Source organism: Manis pentadactyla, chromosome 2 (genome assembly GCF_030020395.1).
Source record: "Manis pentadactyla isolate mManPen7 chromosome 2, mManPen7.hap1, whole genome shotgun sequence".
NCBI lineage: Eukaryota > Metazoa > Chordata > Mammalia > Pholidota > Manidae > Manis > Manis pentadactyla.
Genome location: NC_080020.1, coordinates 141,420,954 through 141,444,285, shown reverse-complemented (window position 1 = coordinate 141,444,285; position 23,332 = coordinate 141,420,954). Strand labels below are relative to the sequence as shown.

Sequence of the window (23,332 nt, the reverse complement as noted above, 5' to 3'; positions counted from 1 at the left end):
GACTGACCAAACTTTAAGTTCCTTAAAAATAAAAAGTTTAACCCTGAGCCTGTTAGAATTGTAGTCATATACCACAAAGGTAAAAATTCCAAGGCATCACCATGGCTCCCCTCCCGCCCAACAAGCCCCGCTGCTCGCAGCAGACAGGTGCTCTCCCTGCCTGGAGCCCACCCAGCTGGTCAGTGCACCAGCAGAGGAGGGGAAGGCACTTCACAGGTGCTCAGGTGGGGGCAGAACACCTTGAAGAGAGTCCCAACATCCCAGCCACAAGCTCTTAGAAACAGTTTACCTCTGGAGCTGGCGGAGGAAATGCTCCAGGAGTTGCTGAATAGGTGTGCTTTCGTTCTCAGCTGACAATTCAAAGTAAAAAAGTAAAGCTGAATAGCAAGGCTTTGGAGTCACTGCACTGGAGAGCTCCGATCTCACAGTATGCGTTTCTCTGTTCCAGGTTCGCAGTGGCTTAGCTTCCAGCAAGGACTGGGCACAAAGGCAAACCAGACGCAGCTCTGGCCCCCACAGATCAGCTGCGTGGGGAAGGGCACAGTCGCCAAAGGCCAGCAGAATGCCCAGGCCTCTTGAGGCAACAGGGAGCAACCCCTCAGCAGCCTGCTTCCGCCCATCACTGCTGAGCGGGGCTCACTCCAGACAGGTGTGAACGGGCGCACAAGCCTGCCTGCACCCAAAACCTCTGCCCACGCCAGCTCCCCATCTGTAAAATGGAGGTGAGAATACATGCTACATGCAGTGCTGGGGGTTGTTAAGGGCTCCAGCTGCTAACTACTGAGCCCACAACATGAAAACATGGCTTCCAGGGAAGGTGACACTGAGCTCAGCAGTTTCCTCCCACAGCTGTGCATCCATCCGTCTGTGGCCCTTCCCAGCTCTGCCCCAAGGCCACCCGAGTGCCCACGTTGGGCTCCTGAAGGCAGCTCCCCACTAAGGAATTGAGACTCCTCAAAACAAATGGCCGATTCCAGGGCTGACCACTAGGAAGCACCACCTGAGCACCAACTCTTCAGGTAGACAAAGATGGGGAAGCACTGGGAGGTAGAAGCCCAAGCAGGTAGTTGACCAGTTAAACTCACAGTTCCTGGAGACCATGCCAACGCTGCAGACATGTCCACTTAAGGAGCTGGTGCTCTGTGCCTGACCTCCTCTACGTCCCATATGCCCAGTGGTGCCACATCCCAGCTGCCCAGGGGCAAATCCCACACAGGGGCAGGTGCTGCCAGGAAACAGCACCCCAATTGCAGCACAATGCCTCCTGACCCCAGCAAATCATAGGTGGTCACGCTGAAGGAGACGCCAGAGGAGCAAAGCTTCCAGAAGCCCTAGGTGAGTCCACACAGGCCAAAAGTCCTGAGCACTCCCGCTCTCCTTTGGGCCAGCACAGCTCCCCATTTCCAAGGGCCTGATGACTCATTTGAGCACTGCCCCTCCCATCTGTGACAGCTTCTCAGCTCTGGGGTTTAACGAACATGGGCAGCGGAGCAGCAAGGACCTTGGGTCCAGCCACCGGGGTGGAGAAAACACCATCCCCTCCGCCAGGGCCAGGTACCGGCCCCATCTCACCCCAGAGCCTCTTGGGAATGCCACGCTTGCCTGACTGTGTCCGGCATGCTCGGATGGGCCGGTCGGGCGGCGGCTCCACCTCCACCTTCTTCCCTGGATCGAAGTCGCCGGTGTCGCCCTCTGAGTCGCAAGGCTCCTTGTCCCGCTTCCGCTTCCGCTCCTCCTGCAGGCAGGCAGGGTGGGCAAGACAGGCAGGCTCAAAGGACCTCCTGCTTCCGAGGAGAGCCTGGCAGGCTACTTGCTCAGGTCCTGCCCCCACGAGGACCAATCAGCAAGGAAAGACACCCGCGCAAAACTGGTGCGGCTATCTGGACAAGGGGCTGCTCCCTGGCTCTGCCCGCGCGCCTGCCGCCTACCCTCTGCCCTCACCTTCCGCTTCCTCCTCTCCTCATCATCCAGATGCTTCTCCTTCTCTGACTTCTTCTTCTTTTTCTTCTTCTTTTCTTTGTGCCTCTCTCGCTCGTGGTCTGACCGGTCGTCGTAGTAACTAGAGTCGTGGCCTGACCCCGAGAGTTCGGTCACCTCGCTTCCTCCAACCTTGAGGACCAGCTTCAGAGGCTTCTCCAGGGGCTTGTCCACGTAATCTGTACACACAGAGGGGCCTTCACCATTTGCTCAGAGGCAAAGACTGCCACCCCACTGGAGATCGGCTGGCCCAACATGCGATACTAGTCCTGAGGAATAGGACGGATTTGCAACACTACAGTGGACAGCAGGGCAGCACGAGAACCATCAGAAAGACGTGGTGCAGTAAAGCTAACAGCAAAAACTTTCAGGGCAAGTACGAGAGCAATGGCTGCTTCTACCCTGCGGCTAGATTACCCTCAGGTAGGCCAAGAGGCGGCCTTCCCCTCACTCTGTCAGGGGCAAGGGACAAGACCTGCGACCCAGGAGCCCCAACAAGCACCCCGAAGGTCCGGAGGTTGTTCATTCCCTCTCCCGCTGCAGCAGCCACGGCGTCCCGCGTCCATTGACACGGAGCCCCAGCAGCTGCAGGGCCCCGCGCGGGCGCGCAGGGTGCGTGCTCGGGGCAGGAACTGTCGGCCAGGCGCACACAAAGCCGAGATTCTGCTGTCTTCTCTCAAGGACCGGAGGTGGACCCGCCGCCCCGAACCCGAGAACCCCGTCCCCCGCGTCGCCCCAGCGCGGGCCCTCCGGCCCCCGCCTCCAGACCCGGCCCCCGCTCCCACTCCGAGACCCTCGCGTGCGCGGCGTCCTGCAGGCGCGCGCACCCTCGTACGACGAGCGCCACTCGGCCTTGTGCTTCTTGTGCTTCTTGCCCATGGCGGCACGGGCCGAAGAACGGAACCCGGAGAACGACCCGCGGCCGGAGCCCCCGCGCCAGAAGCGGGCGCCGAGTCGCAAGCAGACGTCGCGCCGGAAGTGCCTAACCAGCGCCGGAAGTAGACGCTACGCCGGAAGCTGGTGCCGAGCGCTTCCGGATCAGGGCGGTGCGCGGCAGGTTCGAAGCACCGGCGGGCCGGCGGCCGAGGAGGCGGCGGTGGCGGAGGCGGCGCGGGGCGCGAGGCGGCGACGACCACGCTCGGGCCGGGTCCTCGCTGCTCTCGGCGGCGGCGACGGCGCCATGGACGAGGCGGTGGGCGACCTGAAGCAGGCGCTGCCCTGCGTGGTTGAGGCACCCACTGTCCATGTGGAGGTGCACCAGCGGGGCGGCAGGTGAGCCGGACCTGGGCTCTGTGAACCTACTGGGCCTCCCGACCCGAACTCCACCCACCTGAACTGAGACCCAGCCCAGCCCCTGCCTGAACCCGACCCCAGGACTCGGCCCCACACGGCCCTGATGCGTCTGGCCGGACCCCAAAGCCCCCCGGGCTTTTCTTCTCTGACTGACGGTAATGGCCGCCTCATGGGGTGCTCACGGTGCCCCGCGCTGTCCTAAGCACTGAACGTGTTGACTGACCTTAGGAACTCTTGCTCTGGCCCCTTTCTGAGTGCAGAGCTGAGGCACATGGTCCTTGGGCAGCTCCATGGCTGCAGCCTGGGCGGCAGGCCTGAGCCCAGGCAGGCCTGCTCCGCCTGTGCTCTTAACTGCTGCACCTCCTCGTGTTGTGTCTGATGTTTTTAAAACAATAACATTTTAAAGTTTAGGTCTAATACGTGTGTTTTGCTTGTTTTTCCCAGCACTGCAAGAAAAGAAGACATAAAGCTGAGTGTTTGGAAGCTGCTCAACAGACACAACATTGTGTTTGGTGACTACGCGTGGGTGGAGTTTGATGAGCCCTTCCTGACCAGGAATGTGCAGTCCGTGTCCATCGTTGACACAGAATTAAAGGTCAAAGATCCGCAGGTACCTTCCAGGTCACAGTACTCGCAGCTGACCCTTAGCTGGATACAGAGTTGGCGTCGCTGCCTTGGGAGCGTATTGTCGGGAATTGGCCGCTTACCAGACGAGGACTGGCTCTCTGTTGGGAGCCAGGTGCTGGGAGCAGGTGGGCGCCTGTGCCGGATGCTCACCAGAAGGTAGACAGATGGGAAACCGCAAAGAAGGGTGCAGAGCAGGTGGGGAGTCAGCTGGGCAGGCGGGGCCTGTGCCTCCTCTCGTTCTCTCAGTCAGCAGACATTTGTGGGGCACTCAGTGTGTGAGGATGTTAGGGGGGTGGGCGTGCCAGCAATGAGATGGGCTCGCCTTCCAGAAGCTCTTCATCTCATCCAATGTGGGGACTGCCTCATGGGATTCATGGGTGGGAGTTAGGAGCTTTGTGTGAGGGGTGGATGCTCTGGGGCCATTCTGTCCACACTACAAGAACAGTCCTGCGCATCTGCCTTGAGGTGCATCACTGACTCCTGTCTTAAGTATCGCTTTGAAAGAGTTGGTTTGGTACTAATATTTTACTTACAAGGGGGATCTTCCCCTTCTAGTTAAACATTTGTGGATTTTTATCGATCCACCCAAAAACTGGTGGAGTTTTTTCCACTGGACTGGATCTTGACCAGCCTGAGGGAACTGTTGGGAAAGGAGAGCACAGCCTGGCTGGGTGTGGTGGTGCCAGTGCACATTTACTTCTCATTTTCAGCTCTGAGGGTTCACCTGGAGGAATCTGTCTTCACAGATAATCATAAGGTTCTATAGAACTTGTGAAAAAGGTCTTTTATAAGTTGTTAATAATGGCCAACTTTAAATACTTAACTATCCATCAAGAGATTGATTAACCAAATCTGATACATCCACACCGAATATGATACAACAGTGAGAAAGAATAAGGTAGGTTTCTGTCCACTGATGTAAAGTCTCTCTGAGCTCTAGCAAGTGGAAACATGGTTAGAAACTGCAGTAGAGTCCATTTTTAGTCAGACTTGTTGGCGTGTCACAGACCATAGCAGCTGCGAGGCAGGATGTAGGGTGGCAACGTTCTGTCATCTGCGTTTTTTCAGCAAGTGTGTGTTACTTTTGTAATTATGAAAAATAATAGTTTTTTTAAACAAATGTAAAACCCCAAAAGGGGAGGGAGGGATACACATCTTAAGAAGAGCTAAACCTCGATCTGAAACATAATAGTAGCTTTTTAATCTAATCTAAGAAGTAGCTTTTAACATTCTGTTTGCTCCACCTTTGCTTTTGGACTTTAATGTTCAGTGTTTACAACTAGAATCAACAAGTGAGTTGTTTCCAATTTGTGTGGATTTATTGTTTCCTTCTTATCACAGCCCATTGACTTGAGCTCATGCAATATTGCGCTTCACATCTTCCAGCTGAATGAAGATGGCCCTAGCAGTGAAAATTTGGAGGAAGAGACAGAAAATATAATCGCAGCGAATCATTGGGTTCTGCCCGCGGGTATGTGAGAGGACTAGGCGGAGCATGCCGAGGTCAGAGGGTGGCGCACATCTCTGGTTTGCCAAGTCAGCTACCCAGGGAGGTGTTTGTCTTTTTTTTTTGGTAAGAGCCTAGGGTGTGTTTATCTCTTCTGAACGGGAATTCTGTTGTGAAAAAGTGAAGTGCAGGTTTCCTTTGGATGTGCCCCTCAAAGGCAGCACTAGCTGAGGGTTCCTGCCCTGCCTCTCAGCTTGTACTGGGGCTGTACCTTCCTCCTGCATTCTCTGTGAGTCCCCATGGACTTTGCATGTAGGTTCTAGTTGCAGCCTTTCGCCTTTTGCTGATGTGCTGCGCACCACAGCACCGGCTATGGCGAGGGGTGGGGGCAGCTTCAGGGCCTGTGCTTGTGCCCGAGCAGGACCACAAATGACAAAGGTGTGCAGTGATGATGTGAAGGTGGCTCTTTTACTCCACCAAGCTACTCAACAGTCATACCAGACTGGTGTTCGCTTTGCATCTTTAAGGGTGAGAGAAATTTAAGTTTTAAGAAAAAGTTTAAAAATGTGCTTGTAGTGAGCATCTTTCCCCGCCATGTGTGGAGCAGTGAGGCATACTGGTGGCTCAGCCCAGACCAAACTGGTCCGTGTAATGCTCTCCTAAAGTTACGTTTTTGTCTTATTGTCTCCCAGCCGAGTTCCATGGGCTTTGGGACAGCCTGGTATATGATGTGGAAGTCAAATCCCATGTAAGTTCCTGAGCATTTTTTAATTATTATTATTTTGCTATCATTAATGCATGATTATATGAACAACATTGTGGTTACTAGACTCCCCCTATTATCAAGTCCCCACCACATACCCCATTACAGTCACTGTCCATCACCATAGTAAGATGCTGTAGAATTGCTATTTGTCTTCTCTGTGTTATCCTGCCTTCCCTGTGCCCCCCCTACGTTATCTGTGCTAATCATAATGCCCCCTTTTCCCCCCTTATCCCTTCCTTCCCACCCATCCTCCACAGTCCCTTTCCCTTTGGTAACTGTTAGTCCATTCTTGGGTTCTGTGAGTCTGCTGCTGTTTTGTTCCTTCAGTTTTTGCTTTGTTCTTATACTCCACAGATGAGTGAAATCATTTGATACTTAACTTTCTCCACCTGGCTTATTTCAGTGAGCATAATACCCTCTAGCTCCATCCATGTTGTTGCAAATGGTAGGATTTGTTTTCTTCTTATGACTGAATAAAATCCATTGTGTATATGTACCACCTCTTCTTTATCCATTCATCTACTGATGGACACTTAGGTTGCTTCCATTTCTTGGCTCTTCTAAATAGTGCTGCAATAAACATAGGGGTGCGTCTGTCTTTTTGAATCTGAGATCCTGCATTCTTAGGGTAAATTCCTAGGAGTGGAATTCCTGAGTCAAGTGGTATTTCTATTTTTAGTTTTTTGAAGAACCTCCATACCGCTTACCACAATGGTTGAACTATTTTACATTCCCACCAGCAGTGTAGGAGGGTTCCCCTTTCACCACATCCTTGCCAACATTTGTTGTTGTTTGTCTTCTGGATGTTGGCCACCCTAACTGGTGTAATGGTGATATCTCATTGTGGTTTTAATTTCCATTTCTCAGATGATTAGTGATGTGGAGCATCTTTTCATGTGCCTGTTGGCCATCTGAATTTCTTCTTTGGAGAAGTGTCTGTTCAGCTCCTCTGCCCATTTTTTAATTGGCTTATTTGCTTTTGGTTTGTTGAGGTGCATGAGCTCTTTATATAAATTGGATGGCAACCCCTTATCGGATCTGTCATTTATGAATATATTCTCCTATACAGTAGGAAGACTTTTTGTTCTACTGATGGTGTCCTTTGTTGCACAGAAGCTTTTTAGTTTGATATAGTCCCACTTGTTTATTTTTGCTTTTGTTTCCCTTGCCCGGGGAGATATGTTCATGAAGAAGTTGCTCATGTTTATGTCCAAGAGATTTTTTGCCTATGTTTTTTTTTAAGAGTTTTATGGTTTCATGACTTACATTCAGATCTTTGATCCATTTTGAGTTTACTTCTGTGTATGGGGTTAGACAATAATCCAGTTTCATTCTCTTACATGTAGCTGTCCAGTTTTGCCAACACCAGCTGTTGAAGAGGCTGTCATTTCCTCATTGTATGTCCATGGTTCCTTTATCATATATTAATTAACCATATGTGGTTGGGTTTGTATCTGGGCTTTCTAGTCTGTTCCACTGGCCTATGGGTCTGTTCTTGTGCCAGTACCAAATTGTCTTGATTACTGTGGCTTTGTAGTAGAGCTTGAAGTTGGGGAGCGAGATCCTCCCACTTTGTTCTTCCTTCTCAGGATTGCTTTGGCTATTCAGGGTCTTCTGTGGTTCCATATGAATTTTAGAACTATTTGCTCTAGTTCATTGAAGAATGCTGTTGGTATTTTGGTAGGGATTGCATTGAATCTGTAGATTGCTTTAGGCAGGATGGCCATTTTGACAATATTAATTCTTCCTATCCATGAGCACAGGATGTGTTTACATTTATTGGTATCTTTTTAATTTCTCTCATGAGTGTCTTGTAGTTTTCAGAGTATAGGTCTTTCACTTCCTTGGTTCGGTTTATTTCTAGGTATTTTATTCCTTTTGATGCAATTGTGAATGGAATTGTTTTCCTGATTTCTCTTTCTGCTAGTTCATCATTAGTGTGTAGGGATACAACAGTTTTCAGTGTATTAATTTTATATCCTGCAACTTTGCTAAATTCAGATATTAGATCTAGTAGTTTTGGAGTGAATTCTTTAGGGTTTTCTATATACAAATATCATGTTATCTGCAGGGACAATTTGACTTCTTCCTTACCAGTCTGGATGCCTTTTATTTCTTTGTGTTGTCTGATTGCCGTGGCTAGGACCTCCAGAACTGTGTTGAAAAAAAGTGGGGAGAGTGGGCATCCTTGTCTTGTTCCCGATATTAAGGAAAAGTTTTCAGCTTCTCGCTGTTAAGTATAATGTTGGCTGTGGGTTTGTCACATATGGCCTTTATTATGTTGAGGTACTTGCCCTCTATACCCATTTTGTTGAGAGTTTTTATCATGAATGGATGTTGAATTTTGTCGAATGCTTTTTCAACATCTATGGAGATGATCATGTGGTTTTTGTCCTTTTTGTTGATGTGGATGATGTTGATGGATTTTCAAATGTACTATCCTTGCATCCTTGGTATGAATCCCACTTGATCATGATAGATGATCTTTCTGATGTATTTTTGAATTTGGTTTTTTAATATTTTGTTGAGTATTTTTGCATCTATGTTCAATCAGGGATATTGGTCTGTAATTTCATTTTTTTGCAGTGTCTTTGGTATTTCAGTTTTGGTATTTGAGTGATACTGGCCTCAGAATGAGTTTGGGAGTATTCCCTCCTCTTCTACTTTTTGGAAAACTTTAAGGAGAATGGGTATTAGGTCTTGACTAAATGTTTGATACAATCAGCAATGAAACCATCTGGTCTAGGTGTTTTGTTCTTTGGTAGTTTTTTGATTACCAATTCAATTTCCTTGCTGGTAATTGGTTTATTCAGATTTTCTGTTTCTTTCTGTGTCAGACTTGGAAGGTTGTATTTTTCTAGAAAGTTGTCCATTTCTAGGTTATCCAGTTTGTTACCATATAATTTTTCATAGTATTCTCTCATAATTCTTTGTATTTCTTTGGTGTCCATAGTGATTTTTCCTTTCTCATTTCTGATTCTGTTTATGTGTGTAGACTCTCTTTTTTTCTTGGTAAGTCTCACTAGGGGTTTATCTATTTTGTTTATTTTCTCAAAGAACCAGCTCCTGCTTTCATTGATTCTTTCTATTGTTTTATTCTTCTCAATTTTATTTATTTCTGCTCTAATCTTTACTATGTCCCTCCTTCTACTGGCTTTGGGCGTCATTTGTTCTTTCTTTACTAGTTTTGTTAATTGTGAGTTTAGACTGTTCATATGGGATTGTTCTTCTTTCCTGAGGTAGGCCTGTATTGCAATATACTTCCCTCTTAGCATGACCTTTTGCTGCATCCCACAGATTTTGTGGTGTTGAATTATTGTTGTCATTTGTCTCCATAAATTGCTTGATCTCTGTTTTTATTTGGTCATTGATCTATTGATTATTTCGGAGCATGTTATTAAGCCTCTGTGTGTGGGCTTTTTCATTTTCTTTGTGGAATTTATTTCTAGTTTCATACCTTTGTGATCCAAGAAGCTGGTTGGTACAATTTCAATCTTTTTGAATTTACTGAGGCTCTTTCTGTGTCCTAGTATATGATCTATTCTTGAAAATGTTCCATGTGCACTTGAAAAGAATGTATATCCTGTTGCTGTTGGATGAAGTGTTCTGTAGATGTCCATTAGGTCCATCTGTTCTAATATGTTGTTCAGTGCCTCCGTCTCTTTACTTATTTTCTGTCTGGTTGATCTGTCCTTTGGAGTGAGTGGTGTGTTGAAATCTCCTAAAATGAATGCATTGCATTTTATTTCCCCCTTTAATTCTGTTAGTATTTGTTTCACATATGTAGGTGCTCCCGTGTTGGGTGGATACGTATTTATAATAGTTATATCCTCTTGTTGGACTGACCCCTTTATCATTATGTAATGTCCTTCTTTGTCTCTTGTGACTTTCTTTGTTTTGAAGTCTAATTTGTCTGATACAAGTACTGCAACTCCTGCTTTTTTCTCCCTATTAGTTGTATGAAATATCTTTTTCCATCCCTTTGCTTTCAGTCTGTGTATGTCTTTGGGTTTGAAGTGAGTCTCTTGTAGGCAGCATATAGATGGGTCTTGTTTTTTTATCCATCCAGTGACTGTCTTTTGGCTGGTGCATTCAGACCATTTATATTTAGGGTCATTTTGGATAGGTATGTACTTATTGCCATTGCAGGCTTTAGATTCGTGGTTACCAAAAGTTCAAGGGTAATTCCCTTTCTATCTAACAGTCTATGTAACTCACTTAGTGTGCTATTACAAACAACCTAAAGGTTTTTTTCCTCCTTTTTCTTCCTTCTCCATTCTTTATATGTTAGGTATCATATTCTGTACTCTTTGTCTGTCCCTTGGGTGACAGCTATTTAGCCTTAGGAATACTTCCATCTATAACAGTCCTTCCAAAATGCACTGTAGAGGTGGTTTGTGGGAGGTAAATTCTCTCAGCTTTTGCTTATCTGAAAATTGTTTAATCTCTCCTTCAAATTTAAATGGTAACCTTGCTGGATAGAGTATTCTTGGTTCCAGGCCCTTCTGCTTCATTGCATTAAATACATCATGCCACTCACTTCTGGCCTGTAAGGTTTCTGTTGAGAAGTCTGATGATAGCCTGATGGGTTTTCCTTTATATGTGATCTTTTTTCTCTCTCTAGCTGCTTTTAAAAGTCTGTCTTTATTCTTGATCTTTGCCATTTTAATTATTATATGTCTTGGTGTTGTCCTCCTTGGGTCCCTTGTGTTGGGAGATCTGTGCACCTCCATGTCCTGAGAGACTATCTCCTTCCCCCGATTGGGGAAGTTTTCAGCAATTACCTCCTCAGTAACACTTTCTATCCCTTTTTCTCTCTCCTTTTCCTGGTACCCCTATAATGCGGATATTGTTCCATTTGAATTGGTCACACCGTTCTCTCAATATTCTTTCATTCTTAGAGATCCTTTTTTCTATCTGTGCCTCAGCTTCTTTGTATTCCTCTTTTAATTTCTATTCCATTTACCGTTTCTTCTACATCTAGTCTGCTTTTAAATCCGTCCATTGTATGTTTCATTTCAGATTTGGAATTTCTTAATGATTGAATCTCCATCTTAAATTCATCTCTGAGTTATTGAATATTTTTCTGTACCTCCTTGAGCATGTTAATGATTTTTATTTTAAACTCTCTTTCAGGAAGATTGGTGAGTTCAGTGTCATTTGGCCCTTTTTCTGGGGTTTGTGAGATTTTGGTCTGAACCAGGTTCCTTTGACATTTCATAATTCTATGTGGTGCCCTCTTGTCCCCAGAAGCTCCAGTCTCTGGAGCTGCTCAGCCCCTAGAGTGAGGCTGGGGGTCATAGGGGAGCAGAGCTGGTGCCTGGTAGGGAGGAAAGAGCTCTTTCCTGGTTCCCGGCTGCAGTGCCGTCTCCAGTGTCAGAGCCAGTGGGCCAAACACACAGGTGTAAGCCTCTGTGCTGTGCGTCTCTAGCTGTTGTAGGCGGGGCCTCCCTCTGGCTGGCCTGATGCCAGCACAGTGATTGCCAGTTTGTGAGCAGGTGCCAGCAGGCCAGGAGGAAGGTGCAGCAGGGTGCATGTCACAGTGGGGGGCCTCGGAGCTGAGTAGGCAGCCAGGAGGATGGGGCGCCTGAAGCTCCTCAAAGTTCCCAACCAGCTGGGCAGAGTGTGCCCAGACAACCTTGTCCAGCTCTCCCCTCCCAGGCGCAGCAAACTCCATCCAAACCCCGCCCCTTCAGCAGCCCTCTCGCTGCTAGGAAGCCTCTCAGACCTCCCTCCTTTCCTCTGACACACAGTGGCAGGGTGGGGATCCCCATCCTCCACAAACGGCCAGAATCTCAGTCTCTCAAGCACTCCACCTGGCCCAGCTCCCCAACCCCAGCAACCTCCAGAGCACCACACAATGTAGGTTTGTGCCCCAAAGCAGACCTCCAGGGCTGGGTGTTCAGCAGTCCCAGGCCTTCACTCCCTCCCTGCTCCATTTCTCTTCCTCCCGCCGGTGAGCTGGGGTGGGGGAAGGGCTTGGGTCCTGCCGGATCAAGGCTTTCCTACGTTACCCTGTTTGTGAGGTCTGCTCTGTTCGTGAGGTCTCTGTGCAGTCTGGTGCAGCCTTCTTTCCTGTTGCTGTTTTAGGGCTAGTTGTATTAACTTTATTTTCACACTATATGTGGTTTTGGGAGGAATTCTCTGTCTCATCTCTCATGCTGCCATCTTGAATTTCTCTTCCTGAGCATTTTTACCAGAAGGTTCCGTTATTTGAAGCAGAGTCATTGTGTTGCTCTCTGGTATCTCAGAGCCCCTTGACTTAGATGGACTTTTGGGAGTTTCTGCGGGCCAGTAGCCTATGTCCTAGACGTCTGTCCTGGTACTGCTGCCAAGTGGAGCTGGTTTCTGGAGGTTCCTTGGGCAAAGCAGGCACAGAATGTGACAGCTCTGGTGGGGTCCCACCCTGGGAACTGCGGGGCAGAGGGCACAGGCAGGTGGGCAGGTCCGAGCCAGCTCCAGTGCATCTGGCCCCCATCCCCCAAGGCTGCTCTGGGAGCCACAGCACAGCCATGGGGTTCTGGCTGTTGCCTTGAGTGAATGAGCCGCATATGGTGTCATCCCAGAGGTGGGAGCTTACTGACTCTGAGTCCATTAGTCTTCCTGTTTTAAATAAAAGTGATCTTTGTGTTTATCCTTCATGGGTGTGATAGTAGCACCCTGCACTTATTCTCTTATGTGTCAAGTTCTTTCCCCTATGAAGGCCTGTTAGGGTTCAGCAAGCACTGGGTGGCAGTCTCTGGAGAGCGGCCTGTCCCTGCCCTTCTGCTTGCTCAGGGCGGACTTGGCAGCATGCTTGGAGAGCCTTGCCTGCTCGGCACTGGTACCTACTGTGCTCCTGCTCTTTCTGCAGCTCCTCGATTACGTGATGACAACCTTACTGTTTTCCGACAAGAAGGTCGACAGCAACCTCATCACCTGGAACCGGGTGGTGCTGCTTCACGGTAAGCCACATGGTGCTGTCTGCGAAACTGATGGAAGTCATTCCTGAGAGCCTGTCTCTCCTCTTCGGACAGAGCCAGGGTTGTCCTGGACGTCCCTTCTCTGCAAAGCCAAACTGGCTCACGTGCTCTGGGCATTTGTCACTTGGCCTTTCATCTGGCAGCATCTGGTGATGCCTTATGGCTTTTCATGTTGTTTTACTAAACTTCCCAGGTAACTGCCTTATTCTGCAGCTGATAATAAACTCCTTAGGTCAGAAGGTGCCTTGTGCCTCTTTGTAGTGTTCTTAGAGCTTCACTTTGTGGGTCGGGAACAGCAGAAACCACACTTCACCAGAATTCTGTCTGGTTCTTCTCAGAGGAAAATAACCCAATTATAGTGAGACAGGAGCCCAGAGTAACTGCTTAGACCTTTATACAGTTGAGCTTGTGTGTCTGTAAACAGTCTTAAAAAATAGCATCTTCTAAAGGGATATTTTTGGCACATTGTCCTCATACCAAGATCAGAATAGACAATCAGGTATTTTAATTAGTGAAGTTCCTTTCCATTTACAGCTGGTTATTTATTTCCTCTTTTATTATTGAAAATGCTGGCAGTATATCAGAGTTGCATGCACGCATTTTCTGTTAGATGAAGTTGTTCTTCCTTATCAATGACCTCTGAGCTTCTACAAGGCATTGTGCTTGGTGATGTGCAGGCAGGGGGCTGTGCAGCCGGGCCCCGCCCAGTGGCCCTCCTGGTCAGCACAGCTGTTGTGAGGGACAGCGGTGCTACAGGCTGCAGAAAGCCCCCTTTCAGGGCCTGAGGAGGCCTGATGACTCCCAGAAAGGTTTGGGGCCTTATGGAAGGTCCCTATGAGTGGATTTCATGGAGGCCATGTGGAGACCAGGAGGCTGCCACTCAGTGCAGGGCGGGCGGGGAGCTGTAGGCCCAGGAGCAGAGCCTGTGCTGGGGGCCTGGGAGCTCGGACAGAAACAAGCACAGTGGGACGAGGGGAAGACAGCATTACCTGCAGCACTCTCTTGTGAGGTGACAGCACTGTTTGCGGGAATGACGCTCAGATGCAGAGCTCTCTGCTCCTTATTTATTTTCTGTGAATGATACAACAGCATCCTTAGAAATGTGTTCAGCTCTGACTTAAAAGCATATTTACTTGGATTTTGTTGCAGGTCCTCCAGGAACTGGAAAAACTTCCCTGTGTAAAGCATTAGCCCAGAAATTGACCATTAGGCTTTCAAGCAGGTAACTCCTGGCAGTTTGAGGGGGGAGAGCAGCAGGGATGGGAGTGCTTGCTTTCCTTTGCGACGGTGAGAGCTGTCATTTCTTTTCCATCATTTCACATGACTAGCAGGCTCTCCCAACATAAACTCAGCATGGCCTGCAGGAAGGACTCTGCTCTTTAAACTGGAGCCTCACCACTGACCCACCTGTGCCTAGAGCGTGTTTCTGCTCCCGGGTAGAATGTCAGCTCAGGTTGCTTGGTGTCTGTGCCCATCGCCTGCTGTTCCATGACTTATGAGCAAAGGGTACAGGCTCGAGTGGTGCACTGAGCTCCATCTGCCTCTTCACTTTGGAAACTACTGTGCCAGCTCTTCAGGCTAACTTCCCTCCTTCCCCCGTCCTGGCATCCACATGTTTCCCTGTCGGGCCTCCTGTGCCGCCCCACAGGCCCATGGACATGCTGGCTGGCTTCTTCAGCTCGTTGGGTCTCCTATCCGTTCTGGACAGTGCCCCGCACACCACCCTGTGAGCCCGCCATCTTGGGTGGGGCGCTGCTCTTCCTGGGTCCCAGCGGTCCCTTTTGCACTCCTGCCTCCTTGCGTGTCTCCTGAAGCTTTCGCGCGGGTGTGCGGCTGCTGTGCGCCTTCTCGTCCGCTGCTCCTGTCGTCCTCGTCTCCGAGTCTGTTCGGCTTTTCTGGTTGTGGCCACATGCTTCTGCTGCTTGGCATGTGATGGCACAGACTGCGCTTGAGCGGCTCTGTTCTTGTTCTTGAAGACTGGAGTTGGTTTGGACGGCACCTCAGTTACTTTGCTGCGGCATGAGCCTTGCTGGGGTAGGGGGGTTGGATCTAGTCCGGGTACTCAGGTGGAGCCCTTGGGGTCCTAGGGGAGTACCCACGTGAGTTGGGGAACCACACACTCGACCTTTGAGAACTCAAACCCCCAGCCTGCGTGAGCCCCAGGAGGCAGTCAGTGCGTGGAGCTCCAGCCTGGTGGGACTGCCCAGCTCATGAGCCCAGGGTTCAGAGAGACCCGCGGAGCCCTGTTCCTGAGCATCTCCCTCCCTCAGGGGCTCCATAGTCTTCGTCCCTCAGGCTCCCTGAACTCTGACCTCTGCCTCCTCGTCTCAGCACTACTTGGCGATCTTCCTGGGTACCCTCACTCTTTCTTGGGGGCCCGGCCCTTAGAGCTGACCTCTCATTGGATTTGTCTGGTTCTCTGTGGATTAAGGCAAAGGGTGTCTGGGACCTGTAAAGGCCGGGACGACTTTAGAAGGGGAAACCCCACGAGGTTTATTCTGAATACCTATTTTTGTTCTTTTCTAAAATTTCTTGTGTTTTTACACAGGTAAATCACTCTATTTCTGCCCTTTATTTTTTGCTTAGCTCCTTGGCCTTGTGTTTTAAAGACCTCTGGGGCAGTTTCCTGAGAGAACAGAGGAAAGACCACTGTGGCATTTTCCCTACAAAGACCTGGGGACGTGTGTATTCCGTGGCTTTCAAGAACCCCAGAGAAGCTCCTGGCTCACTCCATTCATCAAAATCCCTTAGAATGAGCTTTGTTTAGTATTCAACCCAATTGTTATCTTGTGTGTGAGGGTGTCTGCCCGCTGCCCTCCTCCATAAACACATTTAGTGAATGGAAAGCCAGCAGTGCCCTGGGAGGCATTCTTCTCTGCATGTACTATGGGCACAAGAGGAACCATGCAGGCCTGGGAGGCAGTGTCCTGCCACGTCTTGTTCCTGTGGGTTAGTGTGGTGCATCCAGCTTTTTGCTGCCTCCTGGGTGAGCGCGCAGACACCAGTTCCCCCTCTCTGCGTGCTGAAGATTGCCTTCAGGATTGCCCAAGCACCAGATCCACATCTCTGAGTGTAAAGGTCCACCGTGGGTGTCAGAGTGCTGTTCAGGCCCGAGAGTCTACAGGAAGCACCTCTGCTTGGAGAACTAGTGGTCACTCGTTAGGATCACCTGGAAGGCAGGAGCGTGTTCTGCCCTGGCCAGAAGTCTTTAAGGCTTGTGTTTTGTTTGCTCTGTTAGTGCCAGTTATACCTCCTAAACATAGAAATGTAAGTTTTAAGTAAATTAAAAAAGGGATTTTGTAATTGCTTTACTCCAAGTGAAGGTACTATTCAGCTCAAAAGGCTTACTTTGCTTCAGCCGCACTGCTTACCGCTTGTTGCCCGGTTTTTGTACCCATTGAGGTGCGGGTTGCTAGGCTCCCAGACCCCCTGCGACTCTGACGATCTGGGCAGCTGGTGAGGCCCACGTGCTGGGCGGGGAGGCAGGATGTGTGATGTGCTGCCTGACGACCTCTTGTCACCCCAGGTACCGCTATGGCCAGTTGGTTGAGATAAACAGCCACAGCCTTTTCTCCAAGTGGTTTTCAGAGGTAAGTATTAATGATTCTGTTTCTCTGAATTGTCACCCATCTTGGTGGAAAAGTGTCCTCTGTACTAGGAGAGAAAGAGAGAGTGGAGACGTGGACTGTGGGTGGGTTTGCAGCCACGGGAAAATCGAGGGCTTCGTGGTGACTCAGAAGTAGTCTGAGGCCTGGGAGGACCCTCCGCTAGTCCCGCCCAGACCTTGGCTAGGAGGCAGGGCAGCCAGTACCCTCTCAGGAGGGGTCCACCTTCATTCCCAGTTGTCTTGGGGCTCTGAGCCTCTCCCTGCCGTCTGAACAGGGGCGCCTCGCCTCGGCAGGGCTCCACCCCAGGCAGTGGGTCAGCAGGCCCACTGGCAGGTGGCAAGTGGGGGTGGGGAGCTGTGAGTGGTGCTCCCAGCCTTTGCACACTTGTATCCGTGGCCCAGCTCGTCCTGGTCATGCACGGGGGACACCTGGGAGCCGAGGAGCAAGGTGTTGCCCAGCCCTGGCCTCCGTGTCCCAGTGCGGAGTGGGAGGGAGGGCATTGGGTGGACTTCCTGTGCGGACCTGGCTTCTGTGGTTTAGGGTGGGTGGGGGGCCTGGAGGGTCCCCTGGGTGGAGGAGAGCGGGGGATGGCGGGTGCCCATGCGTCCTGGCAGCCTGATGGGGGCCGTCAACACTGAGTGCTTTGGCTCCAGAGTGGCAAGCTGGTGACCAAGATGTTCCAGAAGATTCAGGACTTGATTGATGACAAAGATGCTCTGGTGTTTGTGCTGATCGACGAGGTAGGCCTGTCCGTGCCGCACCTGGGCGGGGTGTTCAGGGCCGCTGCGGGTGCACCCGTCCCTCTCCTCCTCTGGCCGCTTAGTTCACACCCATCCTTGCTGACCTGCTGCCCCCCAGGTGGAGAGCCTCACGGCCGCCCGCAGTGCTTGCAGGGCAGGCACCGAGCCCTCAGATGCCATCCGCGTGGTTAATGCTGTCTTGACCCAAATCGACCAGATTAAGAGGTAACGCACTGGGACACAGCAAATTTATGCAACCCACTCTTCTGAGCAGCAGCTCTTTGGCATCGCGTGTTACTCTTTTGCCTCTGACACAGCCTCTACTCGGGGTGATCGTGTAGAAACCGAGTGCTCTTTGCTAAGGTACAGTGCACAGTGGAGGCTAGGCATGGTGAAGCCAACTCACAGGGACGCGCGAGAGGAGTGCTGCTGCCCGCTCCAGTGTGGTGCCAGCGGGCCCTGGGGTTCTGGCGGCGTCACCTGCCCTGCGTGAGGCCGATTTCACATGCCCCCCGTCCAGGCTTTCAGGTACAGGCGTCCTGACGGTCGAGCCAGTTTCAGGGAGTGAAGTGACGCAGCTAGCCTGACTCAAGGGAGCAATCTGCAGACCAGAGCCTCAGCCTGTCATCTGCAGCACTTGGCGCTCCCCTGCTATCCAGAGGCCTCGCGTTCTCAGGGCGCCAGGGCACCAGCCCTGCCCAGAGCCAGCTTGTTGAGTGTGGGGTGGCAGGGAACTAAATCATGCTGAGGAGCGTTAGACGCAGCTGCACCGTTTCACAAGGGAATACTAGGCCCCTGGGGTGTTGTCAGTTGGGGGGGTCGATTGCTCTTCTCACCCTTCCCCTACCTGTCCACCCAAGTGTGCAGCCTTCCCTTCTGGGAACTTCCTGTGCCATTTGACCCCCTCTGATCCCTCCTGACCACCTCTCTCTGCCATCCCTTCAGGGGACCCTGCACAGCCTGCCCACAGCCTTGCCTTGTGGCTTCTAGAGACACTTACCCTCTGGTGGCCATGTCCCTGTCGCAGACCCATACCTCCCCCATAACCCGACACAGACACACTCCCAGGCCACTTGCTTGGCCCAGAACCCCCAACTTCCTGGGGTTCCTATTACACATTGATGGCCTCACCAGGTACCTGCTATTCAAGCCGGAAGATGGGGTCACCCTGACTCCCCTCCTGTTGCTGGGGTGAGGGCTCAGGAGGGAACAGATGCTCATGCCACTGGTCCTCTCACTGGCTGTGACTCACGTGGCCCCACGCCCTAGCCCCCCTCCCCTGATGACCCACCACTCCTGCCCTATGCAGATCTGACTGCGTGGCAAAGCCCTCGCCTGGGCATGGTTCTGGCCGGTGCTCCGCGGCACCCCCAGGCAGCCCCGAGCAGCCTGTGCCCTCCTGGCTGCCACACCTGCTCTTGCCCTCACTGGGCTCTCCCCTGCTCAGCCTGTGCCATGCTCCTATTCCACTAAGGAAGGGGGCCCTCCCAGGTGCCCACACATACACTGCCTGCGGCCCGTCTGCGCTGACCTGGGCCCCGGAGGAGGTGTGCTCCTTGGGGGCCTTGTGCCTGCTCTGTGCAGCTTGTGGCACGAGCAGGCTGGGCTCTGGTGGCTCTCTTGTGTAGTCTGTGGGCTAAAGGAGAATGTAGCTGGTAAAGGAGGTAGTTGATTCCATGCCGTGGCACACTGGGGTCACGAGAGCTGTGTGACCAGTAGTCGTGTGGCCATGCCCAGCTGGCAGGTCCAGGAGGGGGACAGTCAGGCACCTGCACAGAGCCAGGAGAACTTCGCCCCAGTAGAAGGCAGGGAAGAGTGTTCAAGTGGCAGTCTGGGGGAGCTCTCCAGAAAGCAGAGGAACAAGCAGAGCAAGAGTGTTGGGGACAGTCGGCCTGGCACTCCGTCTCATGGCCAGGAGAGCCTGCAGAGTGGCTGGGCACAGACTGCGGCTGGCTGGAGGTGCAGGCTGAGCACCCGGAGCGCAGGGGTGGGGCACATTCTCAAGCCACTGATGAGCCCGCTGGCCGTGCTCTGCTCTGCCTGCAGGCACTCCAATGTGGTGATTCTGACTACTTCCAACATCACGGAGAAGATCGACGTGGCCTTCGTGGACCGGGCCGACATCAGGCAGTATGTGGGCCTGCCCTCCATGGCTGCCATCTTCAAGATCTACCTGTCCTGCCTGGAAGAACTGATGAAGGTAATGGCAGATCTCCCTCTCCTTTCTGTGGGTTCCTTAAGCTCGTGTAATTTCCCTGGCTTGGCTCAAAATGACCAGTCCAACCCAGAGCAAAACACTGGGACGTGGTGTCAACCGTGTTCTCATGTGGAAAACCACAGTGTCGTGTCTGGTGGGTTGAGGTGACAGTCAAGAGCTGTGGCCACTCAGTAGCTCTGCTCTTTCAGCACAAAGTGATCTTGTAATTGTTCAGTCTCCCGATCTGCAGGCAATGTGTGGGTGGGAGCCTGGTCCACAGGGAGGTTGCCTAGAGAGGCCGCTGCCAACTGCGGTGTCCGTGTGTCTCTGGCCCTGTGTGCTGGTGGCAGCAATGAGCCCGTCGGCCATGAACATAGCTCATAGTAGGTCTCCCGTGACTCGTGCCTGGTGCTGGAGCTCTGGGCTCTGGGGCCCCAGCATGTTCCCCCAACTTTGATTCTGGAGAAACTAACAACCAGCGAACAATGAGGATTTGGTGGTGGTTGTTGAAGGACGTTGAGCTGGACAGTGGAGTGGGGTCTGCCTCGCCCTGCAGCAGCCACCTGCCACCCCGCACCGTGGAGGGGCCTGACTGCGATGCCGCTGAGGAGCAGCATCCTGCAGGTCCTGCTGGGGGTTGGAACTGGGGCTTTCTTAGACGGCTTACGGGAAGTTAAGACAGTCGGTGGGGCAGAGAGGGGGTTTGGCCTGCCCTGAAGGCTGTTGTCATGTGTCCATGGAGCCTGTGGCCTGCTGCTCTGCCACTGTCTGGACAGTGCCTCACGGGGGCTGTGGGGCTTGAGGAGCGCCGATCAGCCAGGCAGAAAAGCAGGGCCTTCCAGCCCAAGGCCTGTTAGAACACCCCCAGTGTTCAGCGAGCGCCCAGGACATGCGGGGAATGCTGCTCCCTTGCCGTCCTCCCAGGTCAGGACGGTTTATTAGCTCAGTAGTGGTCAGCATGGTGGCCTGACTGGCGCACCTGCTTGGCCGAGAGCCCCAGCATGCAGACCCCATCCGAGGTCCCCAGTCAGAGGCTGTGTCGTCTCCAAAGCGAGTCTTACACCAGACATTGAGCAGAGACCTTCTAAAGGCAGGCGAAGTCCTGGCTCCAGGCCCAACTCTGCCCCTTTGTGGGCCATGATGTGTCATGAGATCCAGTTCCGGGCCGGACCCCACACCTCCAAGGCCCCCCCATCCCAGCACATGATGAGGACACGTTTTGGCCAAAAGCACAGAAGTGCTGGTCCCAGCCACTCCCGAGTGGACGCTGTCGTGTGTTTCTTACCACATGTGATGCTGTGAAGCTGGGATGGGGGCCATTGCCGAGCGCTGATGCCTCCCTGTGCCCACAGTGTCAGATCATATACCCTCGCCAGCAGCTGCTGACCCTCCGTGAGCTCGAGATGATTGGCTTCATCGAGAACAACATATCCAAGCTGAGTCTCTTCCTGAGCGAGATTTCCAGGTGCGCAGACTCCTGTGAGCAGGACAGGCCACCTGCTGTGGTGACAACAGCAGGCGGGGAGTGGGGTTGGGGCCAGAGGGCAGGGAGCTGGATCCCAAGGCATCGCACACCTGCGGGACCTCCAGGGCCCCCACCCTGCACTCCTGGACGGAGGTGGAGGGCAGCTGCCCAGGTGCCCTCGGGACACAAAGGTGCGTCGTTTGTGTGCAGAAGGATAGGTGATCATAGCAAGGCTCTGGATGCGTTAGCAATTTAGTGAACTTTGTTAAATTCTTTCAAATTGGCAGGAAAAAAACAAAACAAGAAACCTTTGCTTCAGTGGGCAGAGCGAGCAAGCGCAGGGCCCCTGCTTGGTGTTTGGGGACGTCCATGAACCCTGGGCCCAAGGCACTCAGTGCCTGGGGGCCAGGGGCCAGTCATGAGTGAGGGCCTCCGAGGGCGTGCACTCCAGAGGGCACCCACGGCTCTGACCAGAGTGGGCTTTGCCCTTGAAGCCCTGAGGTGCCTGGGCGGTCCTGAAGGAGGCATGGCACGAAGAACAGCCACATTTAAAGGTTATTTTTGGATTATCTGTTAAAGAAACTTAAATGCTGGGTGAGAGATGAGAGTGTCTCAGAGACGCATGCGAAGGTTCACGATGACAAGGACCAGCAGGTCACAGTGTGTCCGTGCTGAGGGCCACCGCATCCCTGCGCTCGCTGGCAGCCGTGGGGACCCCGCCTCGCCTGGAGCAGTAGCTGAGGCGTAGGGTGACCAGCCCCACTGAAGGGTGGGGAAGGGTCCTCCAGAGTTGAGACCACCCACCACGCCAGTGGCGTGGATGTGACATCTGGGTACATTTGCAGGAAGAGCGAGGGCCTCAGCGGCCGCGTCCTAAGGAAGCTCCCTTTCCTGGCTCACGCACTGTACATCCAGGTGCGTCCCTCCCCATGGCTGGCCCTGCCCTGGGCAACCTGTTCTCTGGTTTGCGGAGGGATGGCTTGGGAGGGGGTGGCTGCAGTGGTGTCCCTCATGGCTCCACGGTGCTCAGAGGGCTCATGCCAGGTCCTCGCTGGCCTCCTCGGGTGGCAGAATGGTGACCTGAGGGTCCCCCTTGCCATCTGCGCCCAGGTGGGGAGGGCGAGGATGGCCACTCTGCCTTGTTTGCCTGCAGGCCCCCACCGTCACCATCGAGGGCTTCCTCCAGGCCCTGTCCCTGGTAGTGGACAGGCAGTTCGAAGAGAGGAAGAAGCTCTCATCTTGAGGTGCATCTGGGCTTCCCACGTCAGGGCTCTCTGAGCATGTCTAGCCAGTGACCCGCCACACATGCAAGCTGGCCTGGGCCCACCAGCCAGAAACACCAGACATGCAGGAAGGCAGTGCCTAGTCTGCACGTATTTTAATTTCCCATTAGAAGATGGCCCCTCATTTTCACTACTTTCAAGATGGTAACTCCAGTCCTGTTGCCTCTGTGAAGAACTGTCCTCCTACCGGCCTCCTTCAGACACAGAGCACCAACAGGGTGTTTGAAAGACGACCGGCACAGGCTTCATAGGAACAGGGACTGCGTCGTGGCCTCCGTACTGGAAACCGGGCTCTGCCTCCACCAGGCACCAGCTCGTCTTGTTGAGGGCAGACGTCTCAGAGGCTGTTGAGGGAATGAGAATCTGCTCCTAAGCTACAGGAACCAAGAAGGACTCTGGCTGTGGCGTTCTGCATATCGGGTGGGGTCCTGTGTGGGGCTGCTGCTGCCCTGGCCCTGGCCAGCGAGACACAGGTTCTTCTCCCATTTGTGCAGCGGCCTGATATGAGCAGGTGTAAGATGCTGGCCAGCAGCCACTGCCCACGAGCACTGAGATTGCTTGAATCATGAAGTAAGTTCCACACGAGTGTTCTGAGCATGTTACCTTCTTGTCATTGGACTTTCTAAGTACGAAGCTTTCCCAGGATTTTCCCATTTTCATTCTCATCCCATTCCCTGGTGCTTAGAATGGCATTAAAAATCACTTGCTTACTTTTTGCCTGGTTGATGGGTTCAGGTGTAGGAGGTTGTCGCTCTTGGGGAGCTGCACAAACAGGAGGGCACACAGGCCCATTCCTGTGCCTCCTGCCGTCCTGGGCTCCCTGGCTTCCCCAAGACCCTAAAAGGTGGGTGAAAGTGGGGTCTGTGGGCCCCAGGTTCAGGAGAAGGTGAGAGGATGCACCATGCTTCAGGATCGGGACCCTGGAGCAAGTGCATTTCACAGATTTGCCTCTGAAATGCTGGATGTC

The 23,332-nt window shown here is 52.2% G+C and overlaps 2 protein-coding genes across 18 annotated transcripts in view; one reads left to right on the top strand and one right to left on the bottom strand.

The window, feature by feature from the left end:
- BRD9 (bromodomain containing 9) overlaps positions 1 to 2,969 on the bottom strand; it is a 28,117-nt gene extending 25,148 nt beyond the window's left edge. For 8 of the 16 annotated variants that reach the window (XR_008995703.1, XR_008995705.1, XR_008995706.1 and 5 more), the window contains exons 1-4: positions 2,805 to 2,969; positions 1,942 to 2,156; positions 1,603 to 1,735; positions 290 to 524 (exon numbers count right to left, since the gene is read on the bottom strand). Coding sequence is in view for 13 of the 16 variants with exons in the window: in XM_036920134.2 (XP_036776029.2) it covers positions 290 to 524; positions 1,603 to 1,735; positions 1,942 to 2,156; positions 2,805 to 2,856 (635 nt within the window). In the remaining 3 variants the exon portion in view is untranslated. Of the gene's footprint in view, positions 1 to 289; positions 525 to 1,572; positions 1,736 to 1,941; positions 2,157 to 2,804 lie in introns of those variants that run through there. The other 8 variants (XM_057496847.1, XM_057496848.1, XM_057496849.1 and 5 more) reach the window with 5 other exon arrangements.
- A 41-nt stretch (positions 2,970 to 3,010) lies between these two features.
- On the top strand, positions 3,011 to 23,075 carry TRIP13 (thyroid hormone receptor interactor 13). Of its 2 annotated transcripts, none has more exons than XM_036920271.2 (13): positions 3,011 to 3,249; positions 3,715 to 3,880; positions 5,239 to 5,368; positions 6,037 to 6,092; positions 12,964 to 13,054; positions 14,222 to 14,294; positions 16,599 to 16,662; positions 17,334 to 17,420; positions 17,539 to 17,645; positions 19,467 to 19,620; positions 20,994 to 21,082; positions 21,928 to 21,997; positions 22,236 to 23,075. In XM_036920271.2, the coding sequence occupies exons 1-13, from the start codon at positions 3,158 to 3,160 to the stop codon at positions 22,323 to 22,325; spliced, it is 1,269 nt and encodes a 422-aa protein (XP_036776166.1). In that variant the 5' UTR covers positions 3,011 to 3,157; the 3' UTR covers positions 22,326 to 23,075. The 2 variants fall into 2 exon arrangements, with proteins under 2 accessions (XP_036776166.1, XP_036776157.1); XM_036920262.2 differs by having other exon boundaries at positions 3,013 to 3,249; positions 20,970 to 21,082.
- Positions 23,076 to 23,332: the final 257 nt, after the last annotated feature.

Coding starts and splice junctions, on each gene's coding strand:
- TRIP13 (XM_036920262.2), top strand. CDS start 3,158: ATGGACGAGGCGGTGGGCGACCTGAAGCAGGCGCTGCCCTGCGTGGTT. Junction 5,369..6,036: donor TCATTGGGTTCTGCCCGCGG/GTATGTGAGAGG, acceptor ATTGTCTCCCAG/CCGAGTTCCATGGGCTTTGG. Junction 21,083..21,927: donor TTCCTGAGCGAGATTTCCAG/GTGCGCAGACTC, acceptor GTACATTTGCAG/GAAGAGCGAGGGCCTCAGCG.